Source organism: Oratosquilla oratoria, chromosome 14, assembly GCF_046742065.1.
Source record: "Oratosquilla oratoria isolate Oo_2021 chromosome 14, ASM4674206v1, whole genome shotgun sequence".
Lineage (NCBI taxonomy): Eukaryota > Metazoa > Arthropoda > Malacostraca > Stomatopoda > Squillidae > Oratosquilla > Oratosquilla oratoria.
In genome coordinates, this window is record NC_134790.1 from 41,931,173 (window position 1) to 41,951,172 (window position 20,000).

The 20,000-nt window shown below is 44.7% G+C and overlaps 2 protein-coding genes across 2 annotated transcripts in view; one reads left to right on the forward strand and one right to left on the reverse strand.

Moving 5' to 3' along the window:
• Positions 1–2,776, forward strand: part of LOC143032851 (uncharacterized) — a 3,602-nt gene extending 826 nt beyond the window's left edge. The window contains exon 2 of the mRNA XM_076198015.1: positions 1–2,776. This exon is cut by the window's left edge and continues 189 nt beyond it. Within this exon, the coding sequence (XP_076054130.1) occupies positions 1–2,547 (2,547 nt within the window). The 3' untranslated portion in view covers positions 2,548–2,776.
• A 3,129-nt stretch (positions 2,777–5,905) lies between these two features.
• Positions 5,906–9,029, reverse strand: LOC143032631 (uncharacterized). Its single transcript, XM_076197507.1, has 2 exons — positions 9,018–9,029; positions 5,906–8,818 (listed from the first exon to the last, which is right to left on the reverse strand). Exons 1-2 carry the CDS (start codon positions 9,027–9,029, stop codon positions 5,978–5,980), a joined length of 2,853 nt encoding a protein of 950 aa, XP_076053622.1. The 3' UTR covers positions 5,906–5,977.
• Between the last annotated feature and the right edge of the window lie 10,971 nt (positions 9,030–20,000).

Consider the following 20,000-nt stretch of genomic DNA (forward strand, 5'->3'; position numbering starts at 1 on the left):
GCCCAGGCCACCGCAGAATTCATGGCCTCCTGGAACGCGGCCGCCGACAGGGCCAGACAGATCCAGACCACACTTGTCAAGTCGTCTCCAGGTCACGTCTCCTTCAGTGCTCCTAAGCAGGTCCAGGAGACAGAGGCTGTGAGGAGAGCCACAGCCGAGTTCATGGCTGCCTGGAACTTGGCTGCCCAGAGGGCAAGTGCCGTCGAGGTTGGCGTCACCTACGGAGCCCCCAAACCCGTGCAGCCCACCGCGGCTGTTCAGCGCGCCACAGCTGAGTTCATGGCTGCCTGGCACGCTGCCGCCCAAAGGGCAGCCACCGTTCACTCCGCCCTATCTTCACCCACTACTTACTCGACGGGCGTTCCTCAACAGGTTCAGCCAACGGAAGCAGTCAGAAGAGCCACTGAGGAGTTCATGAGGGCCTGGAGGGCTGCCGCCGCTCGAGTGCCCAAGATCCAGACCACCATGTACCATGTGTCTGGCATCCATGGCTCTGGAGCTGGTGCTGTCCATCATGGGGGTCTTCCTCAGCCCGTCAAATTTACTCCCGAGGTGGAAAGGGCCACGGCCGAGTTTATGGCAGCTTTCAACAAGGCAGCAGCTCTTGCAGCTGCAGCTCCTGACCATGATGTGTCTAGCCTTCCTCAAGTGACCTACTCGGCCCCCGTGGACTCGCAGACTTACACTGGACCCCTTGCTTCCGGAGTCATTGTGGCTTCCGGCTACACCCAGGAGGTGGACGAGGCCCGCCGTGAGTTCCAGAGAGCCTTTGACGCCGCCGCTGCCCTCGCGGCCGCCGCCCCCGACACTGACGTAAGCCACTACTCGGCCGGACACTATGCCGGTGCTGGTGCTGGTGTTGGTGCTGGTGCTGGTGCAGGTTTCGGTGCCGGTGTGGGGGCCGGTGTTGGTGCTGGTGTAGGTGCAGGTGCAGGTGCTGGGCACGGATACACTGGCCCTCATGCTTCTGGTGTCATAACCTCTTCAGGCTACACCAGGGAGGTGGACCACGCCCGACGCGAGTTCAAGCAGGCCTTTGACGCCGCCGCCGCCCTTGCCGCCTCTGCCCCGGGCACCGACGACGGCCATTACCACGGCGGAGCAGGAGTCTTCGTTTCTGCAGGCCACGCCGCCCACGTCCAGACCTACAGCGGTCCCCAGGCCTCTGGAGTCGTCTCTGCTTCGGGATATACTCCTGAGGTCGACGAGGCCCGACGCGAGTTCAAGAAGGCTTATGATGCAGCTGCCGCCCTCGCCGCCTCCGCCCCCGACACCGACGACTACTCCTCCGGAGGTGCTGTTGTCCACTACTCTGGCCCCGTTGTTACTCATTCCGCCGGTCACCACGCCCACCAAACCTACTCCGGCCCCTTGGCCTCAGGTGTCATCACAGCCTCCGGATTCACTCAGGAGGTTGAGGCCGCGAGGAGGGAATTCCTGGATGCCTTCAACAAGGCTGCCGCTCGAGCCCCAAGTTCTTCAGCAGGAACCAGCCACCACGGTGTCTCCCATTACAGCGCCTCCTCCTCCTCTGCCGGTGCCGGTGCCTATGCTGGAGGTGCTGCAGGTCCCCGGTACTCAGGGCCCCTCGCTTCTGGAAACATCGGTCCCTCGGGTTACACCGTCGAAGTTGAGGAAGCCAGAAGGCAGTTCATGAAGGCCTATGACGCTGCTGCCGCCCTGGCTGCCAAGACCCCCGACTATTCTGCCGTCACCTACACCGCCTCGGCTCACTCAGGCGCTGCAGGAGCAGGAGCAGGAGCTCCTCAACCCGTCCAGCCTACTCCCGAGGTGGCCAGGGCCACTGCTGAGTTCATGGCTGCCTGGAATGCTGCTGCTGCCCGCGTGGCCACCATCGAATCCACTCTGGTCAGGTCCTCGCCCGCCAGCCACGCCTCCATCTCCCTCCCGACTCATGAGGAAGCCCTCGCAGCGCTCAGGAAGGCCAACGAGGAGTTCATGGCTGCCTGGAATGCTGCCGCCCGCAGAGCTTCCACCGTTCAGCACGCCGTCACCACCTACGGAGCTCCCCAGCCCGTGCAACCCACCGCAGAGGTTCAGAGAGCCACTGCTGAGTTCATGGCTGCTTGGCAAGCTGCTGCTCGCAGAGTGCCAAAGATCGAGCAGGCTATCGTCAAGGCTTCTTCTTACTCCACTGGAGTGCCACAACAGGTCCAGGCCACAGCCGAAGTCCAGAAGGCCACTGCTGAGTTCATGGCTGCCTGGAACGCCGCTGCTGCCCGCGTTCCCAAGATCGAAACCTCCATGTACTCTGCTGCTCATTCCGCCGCCGGAGGATCCCAGCAGTTCCTCAACCTCTACAAGTCGGCCGAACACGCGGTCGTTCAGCCCAGCAGCTCTGTTGGCACCCTTCCCTTCGTAGTCAACACGAGATTTGCTAACAATGTCGGCACCTACATCGCTTATGCTGGAAGCACCGCCTCCTCCCCCGAGACGGTGGCTACCCTCAAGTCGTACCCTCTCACTCACCGTCTCTTCGCTCCCGTCCAGGGACAGCCCCTCTTCTACAACTGCAAATGTGAATAAGCTCCTTCTATATTTCCAACTCAAAATTTGTTTCAATACAATGTTTTGAAAGTATTCACTGTCAATCAGTTTATTCTCTTTCCTGACGCTGGAAACAACCAATGAATTCCTGTTACCCAAAACGAAGAAGAAATTATGTTCAGCAGGAAATTCTATTGTTTCAGCATGGCATTACTTTAAAATTGATTTCTTAATGACTGTGCATTGAAACTATATTTTATTAATAAAGATATTATAAACAAATCTGAATATTGAATATCCTTACTATCTAGTAGTCTCCCCTTATCCCAAATTGAATTTGTTTCTGCTACATGATATAGTTACCCCTAACAGTTTTCTTCTTTGATTTGTATTTTAGAAAATGAGGAAGTATTACCTTAGACTAATACGAGTGTAATATAATTCATCATATACGTCCTAGCTGGTATTGGCACATCAGACTTGTCTCACAGGACCAAGGCAAATGATAGTATGACCAACTTAATGACGTCCCCAATATTTCTTTGCATTTACTTATGTCGAGGTGATCTATCATCCATTCATGACCGAAACCTTCTCTAAAGATAGATTTCTCTGGCGTCTGACAAATCAGAACCATTAAAGCAACCACTCAACTTGAAGGGGTTAATTTGAACTTATCAACCAAGTACCTCCAAAAGTGATATCCATATATTCAAATTAATACTAACGGTTCATAATGCGCGAGTGCACGTGCCAATATACACACACACATGCATACATTATATATATATATATATATATATATATATATATATATGTATATATATACACACATATATATATATATATATATATGTATATGTATATAGTATATGTATATATATATATGAATATATACATATGTATGTATATATATATATATATATAAGTATATATGTACATATATACAGTATATATATACATATATATATATACATATATATATATATGTGTGTGTGTGTGTGTGTGTGTGTGTGTGTGTGTGTGTGTGTGTGTGTGTGTGTGTGTGTGTGTGTGTGTGTGTGTGTGTGTGTGTGTGCGTGTGTTTGTGTGTGTGTGTGTATGTGTGTGTGTGTGTGTGTGTGTGTGTGTGTGTGTGTGTGTGTGTGTGTGTGTGTGTGTGTGTTCAAACGGGCACACACACATATATATATGTATATATATATATATATACACACACACGCACGCATGTACGTTCACACACATACGAAAACACGCACACATACGCACACACACACAAGAGCACGCACACACAGACATACACACACACACACACACACATACACACATACACGCGCGCGCACACACACACACATACATACACACACACACACGCACGCACACACACACACACACACACACACACACACACACACACACACACACACACACACACACACACACACACACAAACACACACACACTCAATTGCAAAAGAGAGAAAAGGATCTACGGGTATTGTGTAGGAAAAACTTGTTACCCGAAAAAACAGATAAATAGATAATCAAATAACAAGCTTGTTGGAGAGACATAATATTTCCATTTCAATACACGGGTGAAATGATGGAAAAATGCATAAAAATCTGCGTCTCCCCAGATTGGTGTATGTATCAATGGTGTGTTCCTGACGAAAAAAAATAGAGAGTCGAAAATATCATGAGCTAAAATACTCCCCAACCTTGGAAGTCGATAGCAGAATGAGAAAGTAAAACGCAGGACCTGACTCTTATATGGGAGGAGGATTTTGGTTTAGAGATATATAATTTGATATCATTTATTTGTCCAGTCAAACAACATTGATTAATCTAAAGCCAAGTTTGAACGGTGGAGTCTGAAAATGATACTCTAGACTAGTGGTCGGAAAACAGAGGTAAATTACCCCAAATGGGGTAATTTAGAAATTTTGGGGGGGTAATGGACGTGCTACGGATACGGATGTGGATGTGCTAAGTGAGGGAAACTAATATGAAAGTTGGAGAAAAAGAATGCATCGAGGATCCCACGATCTTTAAAACTACGGAAACGGAGAAATATCAGTATTGAAACTGTTTCATCAGTATTGAATCAGTATTGAAACTGTTTTTCACCCTCAGAGCGACCGCTTTTGTGTTTATTATCCATGAATTCTATAAGTAAATTGGTTTGTCTCCCAGGGTACTTCATAGTGTGGTGTAAATTCATTTTACTACAAATTCTTTTTGGGTAACACTCAGAAAAGTTACCCGGGTCCGGGTCTAGACCAACATTGGGCATCTATGGTTTTGGAGGATGGTAACGGAGAGCATTCGGAGAGTTATAGTGTATATGCGAACAACGGAGACACCATCCCTGATCGAGGCAGTTCATGAGCGAACTACTCGAATAAAGTCGAGCGTGGCCACCTGTGAGGTACATCCCTAGCATTGTTACCAGACAAACGTCTGTGGTGAACTAGACATTTAATCTCCATCTAAGACGTTCCGGTGTATGTACTATGCTGTGAAATATCAATAGAATGTTGATAGTTTTGGAGCATATGGTCTGCAAACCCCTTGGATGTGCCTGATACCTATGTACGATGTGCCGTATTATTCTACAGGGTTAACACACTGTATAAGGGAGAACATAGGGGAGTCAGTACAGTGTGAACGGGCAAATTACTGGTCGGTGGTCTATGCCATGCTTCACCACCATCCCTCGAAATAGAGGAGTTGTGTGTTCGAGTACCATATGTGGCCATTGATGGTGTAGACGGGCCTCAAGACGGTACCCTACGTGCCTACCTCCTTCCCTTCTGATTACATTAAAGTAAAGAGAAATAGGTAAATATTCGAACACATGCGACTCCGCGGGAGAAGTCGGGGAATCAGTTGCGAAATTACAATAAATGGTAAATAGTTGGTTTATGCTATCTTGTATTGCCCATGACTCAATTTATTTCAAGAAATTTCAGTCATTATATATATAACCGAATAGAATGACTTTTTACCCACAGGGAAATTATCAGCATAAGCAAAGGATACGGGGATGGCAATTTTTTTTCTTAGTGATAATTTTGAGTGAATATAATTTTTCATAAGTATTTTCTAGTGATCTTCTGAAATTATATGAATACTAATGCAATAACTCCGATTAAATGGTTGATTTTATATATCAAAGAATCTATGAAGAGAATACCAAACAATTGTAAGGTATTTGTGTAGCTCTACAAAATTGGAAGTATTAGATTTTCAGATTATAATGAATTCTTTGTATTTTTCTTCAGAGACAAACTCTCTTCTAGATCAAATGTATACTGTTTTCTAGATACTGAACAATGGAAATCAAATTTCTGGTTTATATGAAATAATTTTATTTTACACTATGAATAATTGAGAATACAATTCGGAAAAGCTTTTCTTTAGATTTGCTTCGAAAACATTCGTATCAGCAACCCGTACAGTAATTGAATTTAATTACAATTGCAGTCGTAGAAGAGGGGCTGTCCCTGGACGGGAGCGAAAAGTCGATGGGAGAGAGGGAAGGTCTTGAGGGTGGAGACCGTTGCAGGGGAGGAGGCGGTGGTCCCAGCGTAGGCGATGGAGGTGCCAACATTATTGGCGAAACCGACATCAACACCGAAGGGAACGAAGCCGACGGAGCCGCTGGGCTTGACGGCCGTATGCTCGGCCGACTTGAAGAGGTTGAGGAACTGCTGGGATCCTCCGGCGGCGGGCTGAGCAGCAGAGTACATGTAGGTTTCGATCTTGGGAACGCGGGCAGCAGCGGCGTTCCAGGCAGCCATGAACTCAGCAGTAGCCTTCTGGACATCGGCTGTGGCCTGAACCTGTTGTGGCACTCCAGTGGAGTAAGAAGATGCCTTGACGATGGACTGTTCGATCTTTGGCACTCTGCGAGCAGCAGCTTGCCAAGCAGCCATGAACTCAGCAGTGGCCCTCTGAACCTCTGCGGTGGGTTGCACGGGCTGGGGAGCTCTGTAGGTGGTGACGGCGTGCTGGACGGTGGAAGCTCTGCGGGCGGCAGCATTCCAGGCAGCCATGAACTCCTCGTTGGCCTTCCTGAGCGCTGCGAGGGCTTCCTCACGAGTCGGGAGGGAAATGGAGGCGTGGCTGGCGGGCGAGGACCTGACCAGGGTGGACTCGATGGTGGCCACGCGGGCGGCGGCAGCGTTCCAGGCAGCCATGAACTCAGCAGTGGCTCTGGCCACCTCGGGAGTAGGCTGGACGGGTTGAGGTACCCTTGCTCCTGCTGCACCTGCGTGAGCCGAGGCGGTATAGGTAACGGCGGAATAGTCAGGGGTCTTGGCAGCTAGGGCGGCGGCGGCGTCGTATGCCCTCATGAACTGCCTTCTGGCTTCCTCGACTTCGACGGTGTAACCTGAAGGAGTGATGGTTCCAGAAGCGAGGGGCCCTGAGTACCGGGGACCTGCAGCAACTCTATGGCCAACAGCAGAGGGGGATGAAACACTGTAGTGGGAGGCACCGTAGTGGCTGGTTCCTGCTGAAGGGGTCGGGGCTCGAGCGGCAGCCTTGTTTAAAGCATCCAAGAACTCTCTCCTCGCGGCCTCAACCTCCTGAGTGAATCCGGAGGCCGTGATGACACCTGAGGCCACAGGGCCTAAGAGAATCTGCTGGGCGTGATGACCAGCTGAATAGGTAGCAGAGCCAGAAGGGTGGACAGTTAGGGCTATGTTGAGAGAACCATCTGTGTAGTCCTTCGTGTCGTGGTCGGGGGTGGAGTCAGCAAGAGCAGCAACTGCATCGTAAGCTTTCTGAAACTCACGTCGGGCCTCGTCAACCTCTTCAGTGTATCCTGTAGTGGTGTCGACCCTAGAGGACTGGGGTCTGTCGTAAGTGATTACCTGGGTAGGAGCCGATGTACCCTCGGCAGTAGAAGATGAGAACGCTATGGCAGCAACAGATTTGATAGCCTTCTCAGGGTCATCTCTGGCCTCGTTGACTCCCTTGGTGAAGCCAGAGGAGATAGTGTCCTCAGAAAGTTGGCCACTTTCAAAGGACTGAGAGGTGTCTGCAGATTCTGAACCCTCCTCTTCCTCTTCATTTGAGGAATCTTCGTCTTCCTCTCCTTCTGCATCACTGTCAGGAGCAGAAGCAACGAGGCTAGTCATAGTATCATCAGCTTTCTGGGACTCGGGTTGATCTTCTTCCATCGCCTTTGTGTAGCCAGAAACATTTATGGCATCTAAGGCATCAGGTTCAGAATACTCTTGTCCAGATGTCTCATGATGGGTATCAGAGGATCCTGCAGCTGTGACAACAGCAACACTCGATAAATGGCTCACCTCGGTGTCAGAGGCGGCTGCCGCGCCGGTAGCGGCGGCGTCGAAGGCCCTCTGGAATTCACGGCGCGCCTTGTCCACTTCTTTGGTGTAGCCGGAATCCACGATGATCCCGGACGCCAAGGGCCCTGTGTAGGTCTGAGAAGCCACGCGGGCCGAGTAGGTCACTGGGGGAAGTCTGGAGATGTCGTGGTCTGGAGCTGCTGCTGCAAGAGCTGCTGCCTTGTTGAAAGCTGCCATGAACTCGGACGTAGCCCTTTCCACCTCAGGGGTAAACTTGACGGGCTGAGGAAGACTGCCATGTTGTGCAGCACCAGCTCCAGAGGCGTGGATGCCAGACACCTGGTACATGGTGGTCTGGATCTTGGGCACTCGAGCGGCGGCGTTTCTCCAGGCCATCATGAACTCTTCAGTGGCTCTTCTGACTTCCTCCGTGGGTTCCACCTGACGAGGAACTCCTGTCGAGTAGGTGGTGGGTGAGGAGAGGGCGGCGTGTACAGTGGCTGCTCTCTGGGCGGCAGCACGCCAGGCCGTCATGAACTCAGCTGTGGCACGCTGAACGGCCGCTGTTGGCTGCACGGGTTTGGGGGCTCCATATGTGACTCCGATCTCAACGGCAGAAGCTCTTTCAGCAGCAGCGTTCCAGGCAGCCATGAACTCTGCAGTGGCTCTTCTCACAGCTTCGGTCTCCTGGACTTGCTTAGGAACACTGAAAGAGGTGTGGCCTGAAGGGACCAGAGTGGCCTGGATCTGTCTAGCCCGGTCGGCGGCCGCGTTCCAGGAGGCCATGAACTCGGCGGTGGCCTGGGCCACAGCGGCCGTGTTCTGGGCTGGTTGAGATGTGCTGGTGACATGTAATGAACCTCCACTACCCGTTCCGGAAAGATAAACAAGGGGAACCGGAAGAACTTGGCCAGAATAGAGAACTGCAGGTTTGATCACACAGTTATCTACCGGATGGCCCGCTGCCACCGAAAGCAGCGCTGCCAAAGCCTGAAAGAAAATATTATTATCGTCCCCGTTACACCTTTTCAGTGTTCTATTACAGGTTATATATATTCCTTCAAGCAGTTATCCTTTGTATATAACAAGATGAATTTTGTCCTTAGATGTATGTGCACGGTATGAATACAACTGTTTACATGATTGTTGCAATGCATATCTTACAAAGATGAAGGACAATGGTACTTACCAGACACAACATATTACCCCAAGGATGATTCCGGAACTTGTGAGGGAAGTTACATCCCTCAGTCTTATATAGCGGGCCTCCTCACTTCGACCTTCGATCCTAAAGTCTTTGTCCCACCCGTTGAATCATCACTCTCCTCCACTCCCTCTTCGTTTTCCACTGCTTTTCTCCCTCCCCTTTTTTTCTTCTTCTTCTCCTTCTTCTTTTTCTAGCATCCTTCACAGCAACTCCGTAATCACCCTGTGACTTTTTGTTTTTACCAGCATCGTTCAAACACAGCCCCAATAAGGGTGAGTCTATACTAACAAGTGATGTAACGTTTCACTGTTAATGTCAGGTTTATTGTCGGTGATCATCACCTTCTCCAATTACTTAAGAAACGTCTGACATTTCCGTTTTATGATTAGGTGTATATATAAAGTGAATTAATCCTAATCAACTTTGCACCACACACTCAGCCATGCAATAACATGTTCATTTGTACATGCAATTACAAAGGACAAAACCAATTCCTTCTCAAGCACGCGCGCGCACACGCACACGCACACACACGCACACACATACATACACACACATACACACACATATACAAACACACACACACAAACACACACACACACACACACACACACACACACACACACACACACACACACACACACACACACACACACACACAAAAATAAACAAACATTTTGAGACCATTATTTCTTGCCTGAATGCAAATCAGACATGAAATAATGGTCTCAAATTGTTAGGAAGTAGATTTAATTTGGAAGTGGGTAGAGACAATTTTGCCAGCCGTGCGGTTAATGAATGGAATAACCTTCCTGCAGAGGCAGTGCAATGTAGTACAGTTCGAAGTTTTAAGATTCATATACATAAATACCTAAGCAAGATACTGTAATGCCAGGCATTTTTTTTCTTATTTGTTTTTAATATTATTTATCTGTTTATTTGTTATTATTTGTTTATTTTATTTACTTTTATTCATCTATTCATTACTATTTATTATTTATCTTTATCTAATTTTCTTTCACTTCCGACCAAATTATGGACCAAAAGGTCTCTTGTCGGTATGCTCCTTATTTGTGATCCTTTATATAAGATATATGTATTCATATATATAATATTTGAATAAATATGTGCGTGTGTGTATGTGGGTGCGTGTGGGTGTGATTCACCATTGTTTCAGGTCACGTGCTGGACTTGTGATCGACAGCTCTTCCCTTCCCGGAAGAGAACTCAGAGTTCATATATGACTGATCTATGGGTAATGTTGTGACTTTACACGCACACACACACCCAACTCCCCGCCCACGAGCTAGGTGCAAGTTAGTCCACATATGCAATGTTTCACGTGGAATCTGTCGCTGTGCATTACGGTTGTATCACGCCCAACGCCCAGCAGGCAATATGCAACATCCCCAACGGGAATACCCACTCAGTTGTAAATCGCTCCACACGCGCAACTTTTTACAAGAAATCTACTGCAGCACATTACAATCAGCAACATGCGCCTCGTATCATACATCATGCAACGTTCAACATCCTGTCAACGAGAAACGGGAAGAGGTAGATGTGAGGAGAAGGAACAGATGGGGAGCGAGTAACAGAGGTGGAGAGGGGAAGGGAGGGGAGGGGAGGGGAGGTGGGAGGGGGAGGAAGAGGAGGGAAGAGGGTAAGAGAAGAAAGGAAGGGATAGGAAGGGAGTGCAGGGAAGGGGTTGAAATATCCTGGGATACAGAAGGTGATACTACAGCCTCTCAGCTATCTCAGTGAAATAGTACATTTGTCATAATGACTTCAGAAAAAAATGGATTGTAGTTTCATCAGATTCGTTGCCATTAATTTATTCATCTATTTGTTTGTTTGTTGTTATCTACCTATTTTTCAATCTATTTATATATCTATATATACATATTTGTTTGTTATTTCTTTCTTTATTTTTCATTTATTCATTTATATATTCATTTTATGTTTCTTTTTTTCTCTAGGGGAAACTAAAAGCTATCTAATCCAAAATTATTTGATATAACCTAAACTAACCGAACCAAAGTTTTGCCTAACGTATTGAGGGCCCAGACATCTTTTTTTTTTATCATTATTATTATTTACCTCCTCCATTACTACTACTGGTAATCCCCTTCCTCGGCCACATCACTGAATGGTATGGCGTCACATCCACTGAATACACGGAAGAATAAAATCGTGTCCAACCTTAACTCAATGAATTTCATGACTTGCGCATATTATGGTTTCTCATTAAACCTTTTCCATTTACGTGAAAACTGTGTCCCTCAGGTCTTGATTTGAACGAAATAGACAGACCACAGCATTACTGCACCATTTGTAATTATTTCCCACGTTTCCTTATCATACTATGTAAGTAAGGAGTCTATGGCATTAGGCTAGTAGCTGAAGACAAAGCCGTCACATTTTCCTTATGCGCTAGGACTACATCGTTTGACAGCAACAGTACGGATATAAGTTTTCATCTAGTGTGGATGTCGATATTTTCTTGGAATATTCACGTTTTTCACTTTTCAAAAAAAAAAAAAAAGTTTCCTGGGACAGGTTTCTGAAATAACTTTTTGTCTGTGGAGAGTCCATAGGTTTATTCCAGAGTCCAGCATCAAGAATTCTGTTCTGCCTGGAAACAGGGAATGCAGTGCCAGTGTTTCTAGCACCCAGCAATTTCTTTTTGACATTTAACGCAAATTCTTTTTCGTGAAGAATCTATAAAATCTTAGGCTAGTAGACAGAACAGAAAACGGGGCGGGACCGCACGCGATTTTTCTTCGAATTTCGAGTTTGGCTTCGAAAACATCAGTTCCAGTCGCGATATGATCGCTCTACTTTTTGTTTTCTTTCTTTTTTACTCGCAGAGTATTCGTAAGTACGAGTAGATTCCATGCCTGAGATATGTTTAGATTTTCGTGATATCAGTACACGTCCACTGAAGAGAGACAGAGGGCTTTAAGATCTAGGGATATTTGACTTGTTCTTCAAGATGTTTTGCAACACGTTATGTGAATTTAAGCTTTTCTGGCTCATCACAGCATGAAATTCATTTGGAAACCTCCCCACTACATTTCTCGAAATACTTATCTTTCTTCTTATGCAGCCTTTTTTTTTTTTTTTTTTTTTTTTTTTTTTTTTTTTTGACGTTTTTCTGATGATCCCTCACCAACAAAGAGAAAGCTCCCTCCCCATGTCTCTCCCATCACACTCAGCGCACGCTTCAAAGCACGTTTTGTTCGGTGCTATTAACGCTCAGCTATAATCGTTCATGGTTCAATAATTATCGTAAAGCGATTGTCTAGAGCACTATTTTTTTATGGGGCTGTTTGATTCGAGCTGCAAAGTACGAAGGTGATTATTTTGACCTAATCTACCTCTAATAGAAGTGTTCATGTGAATCAGAGGCTTTAATAAGGTCATCATATTAAGACAACAGGGCAGGACCCGCAGTAATGGATTTAAATTGGACAAATTTAGATTTAAGAAGGAAATAGGCAAGAACTGGTTTACCATTAGAGTGATCAACGATTGGCATGGACTTTGTAACCATGTAGTGAACGCTGAAACTATCGGTTGTTTTAAGAAAAGATTAGACAACTTTATGGATGGGGATGACACATGATAAAGGACATGGAACTGCCTAGTGTAGGCCTTATGGTTTCTTGCAGTCTCCTTAATTCTTACGTTTTTACGTTTTTATGTTTACCCAAATATAATGCCAGGTATGAGGCGCCTCACTCTCTCTGGAAAGACGCAGAGTGCGGGGTGATCTAATAGAGGTGTTCAAGTGGATCAAAGGCTTTAACAAGGGTGATGCAAACAAGGTTATCATATTAAAACAACAGGGCAGGACTCGCAGTAATGGTTATAAACTGGACAAATTTAGATTTAAAAAGGAAATAGGCAAGAATCGGTTTACTAATAGCGTGGTCGACAAATGGAATAAACTTAGTAACCATGTAGTAAGCGCTGAAACTATCAGTTGTTTTAAGAAACGATTAGACACCTTTATGGATGGGGATGACAGGTGGTGATGGATACGGAGCTGCCTAGTGTAGGCCTTATGGTCTCTTCCAGTCTCCTTCATTCTTATGTTCTTATTCCAAGATTGCGCCTCGACACTTGGCCCCCAGCATGACCACCGTTTCATATATGAAAAGCTATTATTTTCCTGAACAGTCATAAGCGTCTTCAGTACCAAGGTACTTTGTGAGCACCTTTATATTTTGCTTAATTTCATAATTGATCAAATAAAAGCCATTGTGTGTTTTTATGCAGAGCATCAAATCAACGTTTGTGTTTGTGTGTGCGTGCGTGAGTGTGTGTGTGTGTGTGTGTGTGTGTGTGTGTGTGTGTGTGTGTGTGTGTATGTGTGTGTGTGATTGTGTGTAATTCCGTGTGTGGGTAATGCTATGACCTTGGGGCGAGGATCGAACCCGGACCTCCGTAGTGGCAGGCCAGAGCTCTAACCACAGCGCCATGTGTGCGTGTGTGCGTGTGTATCTGTGTGATATGAATGATGGATAACCACTTCGCAGACGAAGAGATCAGTGTAGCTGAATAGAATAGGCTGGCGTTAGCCAGAAGAAGAGTATGCGTGTTTCCCAGCATGGAAAGGCTTAAGTTCACTCCCTTCACTACCAAAAGTGTCACGTGCAATAAAATAGCTTGCCGGCAGCCGGAAGCAAAGTTCATAAGTGTGACCCTGTAAGAAAGATTGGTGGTATTTGTAGATAGATATCGTATTTATTATCTTCCATGAAGACAAAATGAGAAAAAAATTTGTATTGCAAAGGTTAGAATGACAATACCCATGTGTACATGTATGCGTGTTTGTGCGTGTGTCCGCATACATGTGTGTGTGTGCGTGTGTGTGTGTGTGTGTGTGTGTGTGTGTGTGTGTGTGTGTGTGTGTGTGTGTGTGTGTGTGTGTGTGTGTGTGTGTGTGTGTGTGTGTGTGTGTGTGTGTGTGTGTGTGTGTGTGTGTGTGTGAGAGAGAGAGAGAGAGAGAGAGATTACCATGGTCTTGGATCACGTGTTGAAATCGTGATCAACAGCTATTACCCTCCCAGAAGAGAGCTCAGAAAGCATACATGACCGATCTGTGTGTGTGTGTGTGTGTGTGTGTGTGTGTGTGTGTGTGTGTGTGTGTGTGTGTGTGTGTGTGTGTGTGTGTGTGTGTGTGTGTGTGTGTGTGTGTGTGTGTGTGTGTGTGTGTGTGTGTGTGTGTGTGTGTGTGTGTGTGTGTGTGTGTGTGTGTGTGTGTGTGTGTGTGTGTGTGTGTGTGTGTGTGTGTGTGCGTGTATGTGTGTGCGTATGCTTGCGCGGTTATGTCCCTGTATACTCTAGACTTTCTCACATATGTTTTTCCATGTGCACACACACACATCTTGAAGAAAGAGAGAGACCAGGAGGAGGGAACCAAAGGCAGTAGGCAAACGTCCGCACCTGGAACAGTCGCACTAATCGAAAGACCATATTCTACAACGAAAATTCGGAGCTCAAATCCATGAAATGAACGACCTATTTCTCACAGTGAATTTGGTTGATGTTTTTTACAAACTTTTGGAGCTCAGGCTTGATTAGCGTTTAAGAATACTGCCTGAATATCTCCCAAAATGGCAGGAATTTGTCACCACTATCCTGTACTATTTGTAATTTGTTTCGTTCTCATGTACAAACGATATCATTAACAGTCTTTATAGCTGATGATACTGACGTGTGGTGTAGCTGTTGATGGTGTGTGAGATGTGATGGTTGGTGATTAGAAAGCCACTCAACAGCTTCAGTACTGCGATTACAAGTTGCTCGAGTGAGGCTTTCAGAACCCCTTCCTAACGCCGAGGTCATTGTTACATTGCTGGGCTGGCTAATTCCTCACAATCATTTTTTTTTTTTTTTTTTTTTTTCTTCTTTAAGAGACGGACAAGGGTCAGAACGGGGTACTTTCTGGGCTGGCTAGTTCATCACAATTTTTTCTTTCTTTCTTTCTTTCTTTGTCTTCTTCTTCTTTTTTTCTTTCTTTTTCTAGGAGACGGACATGGGTCAGAACGGGGTTTCAATCGATCGAGACTCCATTTTGGGCGAAGTCCACCCCGTCCCCCGCTGAATGAGCTCAATTGGTGTTCAACACAAGTTAAAGCCACTTCCCAAAAGTGGGCTGATCATTCACTTTTACCTGGAAGGGCATACGTGCTTCTGTTGCCCACAGTTTGATATGTTGCTTTCACTTACCTTCGTTCTCTTAGATGCTGCGCTTTGGATTTGTCGGAATCTCTGCATGATCTTCCTTGAAAATATAATCTTGTGCGCTCTAAGAACACGGACACGTCTTTGAACCACTCGGACGCTACTTCACTATTTCAATTATAATATCCCCGTAAGAAATTCAAGAACTTTCTATTACCTTATCACGCCAACACCTACGATTCAAATAAACTGGGCTCCTAAAGAAACAAACAGCAACGAAAGTTTGTGTTTAGTGACCTGACTTTCTGACCGTTGAAAAAGATCTAATTTTCCCCTTTCTCTTATGGACCGCCATAATTACGTCTGCACAGCATTTAATAGTATTTACCTTACATATAATAATCCCATTAAACATGTTCTTTTTCACCAAGTAATTATTCTAACCCAGCAGATATTTTCTCGGTAACAATTTCTAATTACCATAATACGCATTCGGTAACATTTTTGAAAAGTATCCGTGAGACAAACAGGGTTGACGGAATTCTACGCTCGTCAGCAGTTGAGGATAGACCAACTTGGCCAGAAGAGTGGCATGCACCTAGGATCCATATAGAGGATTTGAACACACATTTTCCAACCCGTTGCCCTAAGGCCCTGCTCACACTAGCGGTTTCAACCACCGCGGTTTAAACAGCGCCTAATTAAAATGTAATTCAATAGAGGTGTTCACACGCAACCGTGCAGTTTTTCTTTGACCATGCGGTACCGCCGTGGATTCCGTGTGGTTCAAATTGTTAGTAAGAACAAGGCCTAAATGATGATCCGCCACGGGGTGAATTAGATAATTTTCCCGAAGGAAACATCCCCTCTTCTAAAACAAAGACAGGGTTGACGCTGTATGACAATCTACTTCGTAAACATAAGCGCGGAAAAGAATAAACATCGAGATAATTTTCCGTCTGCAGCGACCACAGTGCATTCTCTCCCCAGTAGTAATACCAATTCATCACTTGTTTGATATGAACTATAATGAAGATATGCCTCACATATATGGATACCCTACGCTCTTTCATAAAGTAACCTGAATTATGAAAAAGTAAAAATCTGTGTTCGTACCTATTCACAGTGAAGAACAGCTAACGCAGATTCAAGTAATGTCATCATAGTGACATCACACCGACCATAAAGATATGTAAATACTCATCATTCTATACTAAGCAACTCTTGTTCTCTTCTGTTGCGTCTAGGGCGATATTTGATGTTGATTATATGGAAGATAAAGGTTTACACAAGCGATATCTGTGGAGGAGAAATCTAATTTAGCGCTTGTAAACGTACTGACAAAACATTGTCGATAAGCCTTTCCTTCTTACATAGCCTCAGTCGTCTCTGTGGAATTGTGACGTCCCAATTTGTGACGTCAGTGCTTTTGAGGAATTTGTGACAATTGTACGAGTCCAACGGAACATAACGGAGTATTCCAGAGTTTCACTAGCCGTACCTGTGGTGCCTCGTCCAGAACTTGGTCACACGTAAATTGGGAGCGATACATATATTCTTTCATTGGATAGTGAGTAATGTACCTGAATCGTACATTGGCTTGAAATAAAGGCACATGAATACAAAATATTCGGACGTCAAGGCAACACAGACGAGGGATAATGGGCAATGCATTTATGGTCTTTCTCATACGAATATCGAATATTCTCTAAGCTGTCATATACTTTCGATCAGTGGTATGGCCCACCAGGTCACATATTCATGTCATTAACACAAACCACGATTCTTTTACTGGTGACCGCTTGCTTAGAAATAAATGACATGGGCCATAACGGAATCTCTCGTATCCCATGTTGTCAGACGCTGTTTTCTTTCCTATGGTCATGCGCAATCTAGGGTGTGTCATAGGGAGGTCAACTAAAACAAATGGCCCATCACTTTTTTGGTAGATTTTAGTATATATAAATAGAAAACAATTTTGGATTCATTATTTTTTAACGTTTTGCTTAATAACTTTTAGCCTGAATTTTTTTTTCGAGAATCTAGCGTACAGCTGCAATACAATTAAACAGTGAACATTGCTTTCTGAGTCCATTCTTTAACAGACAACTAATATATATATATATATATATATATATATATATATATATATATATATATATATACATTTACACTGAATGGTTCCCAGTGATCAATTAATATCGTTTTTTCAACCACAAATCATCTTTTACTTCCATGCCATCGCAGTCGAGACTGAAGAATCGCTCGATGGAGGCATTCGTTGGAAATTGAAACGTGGACGAGCCGAGGATTCGAACCCAGCTAACCCGTAACAAAGTTACAGTGACTTAAACCAATGCGCATTGGTTTAAGTCACTGTAACTTTGTTACGGGTTAGCTAGGTTCGAATCCTCGGCTCGTTCATGTTTCAATTTCCAACGAATGCCTCCATCGAGCGATTCTTCAGTCTCGACTGCGATGGCATGGAATTAAAAGTGATTTGTGGTTGAAAAAAGATATATATATATATATATATGTGTGTGTGTGTGTGTGTGTGTGTGTGTGTGTGTGTGTGTGTGTGTGTGTGTGTGTGTGTGTGTGTGTGTGTGTGTGTGTGTGTGTGTGTGTGTGTATGTGTGTGTTTATACATATATACATATACATATAAACACACACATACACACATATATATATATATATATATATATATATATATATATAAATATACTGTTGAAATCGATGGCAAAAAAGTTAGTAATTAACTTTTTCATGAACTCTCAAGATTATGAAAAATAGATTTCTGGTAAGGGAAGAGGGAGTGAATCAAATTTCCATGATTCACGAGTCTTGGAAATTTGATTCATTTCCACTCCCCCTACCAGAAATCGATTTTTCGGAAGCTTGACAGCTCACGAAAAAAGAAAAATTATTACTAACTCCTTTGGTGTCATTTTGAACAGGATATGCCCTAGAATCACCTGCCACGTTTCACAAACACACACACACACACACACACACACACACACACACACACACACACACACACACACACACACACACACACACACACACACACACATATATATATATATATATATATATATATATATATATATATGCATATATATATACATATATTGTCATAGATATATATATATATATATATATAGATAGAGAGATAGATAGATAGATAGAGAGATATAAATATATATATATATATATATATATATATATATATATATTCATTTGATCATTAAATTTGAAATGGAACTTTGCAGACACTCGTATCTGACCCTTGTTTTATATGTTTTCATTCCAAGTAATTTCCTTACAATGAATTTAATTTTTGTAACAACTATGAAATATATATTTGCATACTTCTAAAATGCCATGGGTCGGGATTTTGTTTCTATAACAATAAAATAGGTCAATATCTGCTATGCCTCAGTTAAGAAGGTTTTGAGAGAAGTTGATAAGGATATGTCGTTTGCACGGTTATATGCAGTATTTTTTTTCTAATCTATGTTATGGATAAAATGTTATCTAAAATCAAATTTGATAACGAGCACCAAGGTATGTGTGTGTGTGTGTGTGTGTGTGTGTGTGTGTGTGTGTGTGTGTGTGTGTGTGTGTGTGTGTGTGTGTGTGTGTGTGTGTGTGTGTGTGTGTGTGTGTGTGTGTGTGTGTGTGTGTGTGTGTGTGTGCGCGTGCGCGTGTGCGTGTGCGTGTGCGTGTGTGTGTGTGTGTGTGCGTGTGTGCGCGCGCGCGCGCGCGTGGGTTGTGTATCGTGCGTGTGAATGCACGCGCAAGTGCCATTTTCAGTAGATATAATCACCAGATAACTTTAACAGGACCGATTACAGCCTCTTGACGCTGTCTCTTGATTTTCACCCACATATTTCTCGATTAACCCTTTCACTGCAAGTGACGACCTTTATTCTGGCTGCCGCTAGATGATTTGTTGAGCCGAGAGAACCCCCTCCCATAATGAAATTGTTGAATTTGAACATGAGATTGATATTTCTTTTTTCTTAATTTTACATGCGCGGGGGTGTAAATCGCTCTTTCAATGGTTCTTTGATTAAAGAATTGAGTATAAAGAATATACTCCATTTAAACTTGATTTTACACGAGCCCTGAGCAGGTGTTGTTTCAAGTATTGTGATCTCAAGAAGGCACTTGACTAAGTTCATTCTGGTGTGCTCTGGTATCTATAGATCCATAGGATTCCTGCGAGGATTATCGACCTGTTGTCTGGCCTATACGCTGAGTATAAGAGGGCTCTTATGTGTGGAGGTGGGGTCTGTTTTCCCTCCCGTTGATGCAGAAGTGAGACAAGGATGCGTCCACGCCCTGATAGTTTTCAACATATACATGAACTGAGTAGTGGAGAAAGTTATCAATCAACGTCACCGCGGAGCATACATTAGCAACGCCAATGTCACCGACTTCGTCTTTGCCGGTGATACTATATTTCTTGCGAAGTTGCTGGAGGTCCTGGTTGCAACTTTCGATTTCAATACACGGAAAGGCGAGACCACTGGGACTCCTAATCTCCTGAGCCAAAAAAATACGTTTGGAGTGATACCGATTGATACAATTCAGTCTGCCCGTGCATAAAGCGAGGACGTAGAAATCATGGAAAGGTTCGCGCACCTTGGTAGTGTAGTAACTTGCAGTGCTGGTCATGTAAAGAAGTCCTTTGAAGAATTGGCATGGCCCATGGTGTTATTGGTTTGTTCAGCTACGATTTCTAGTGTTATCAATACT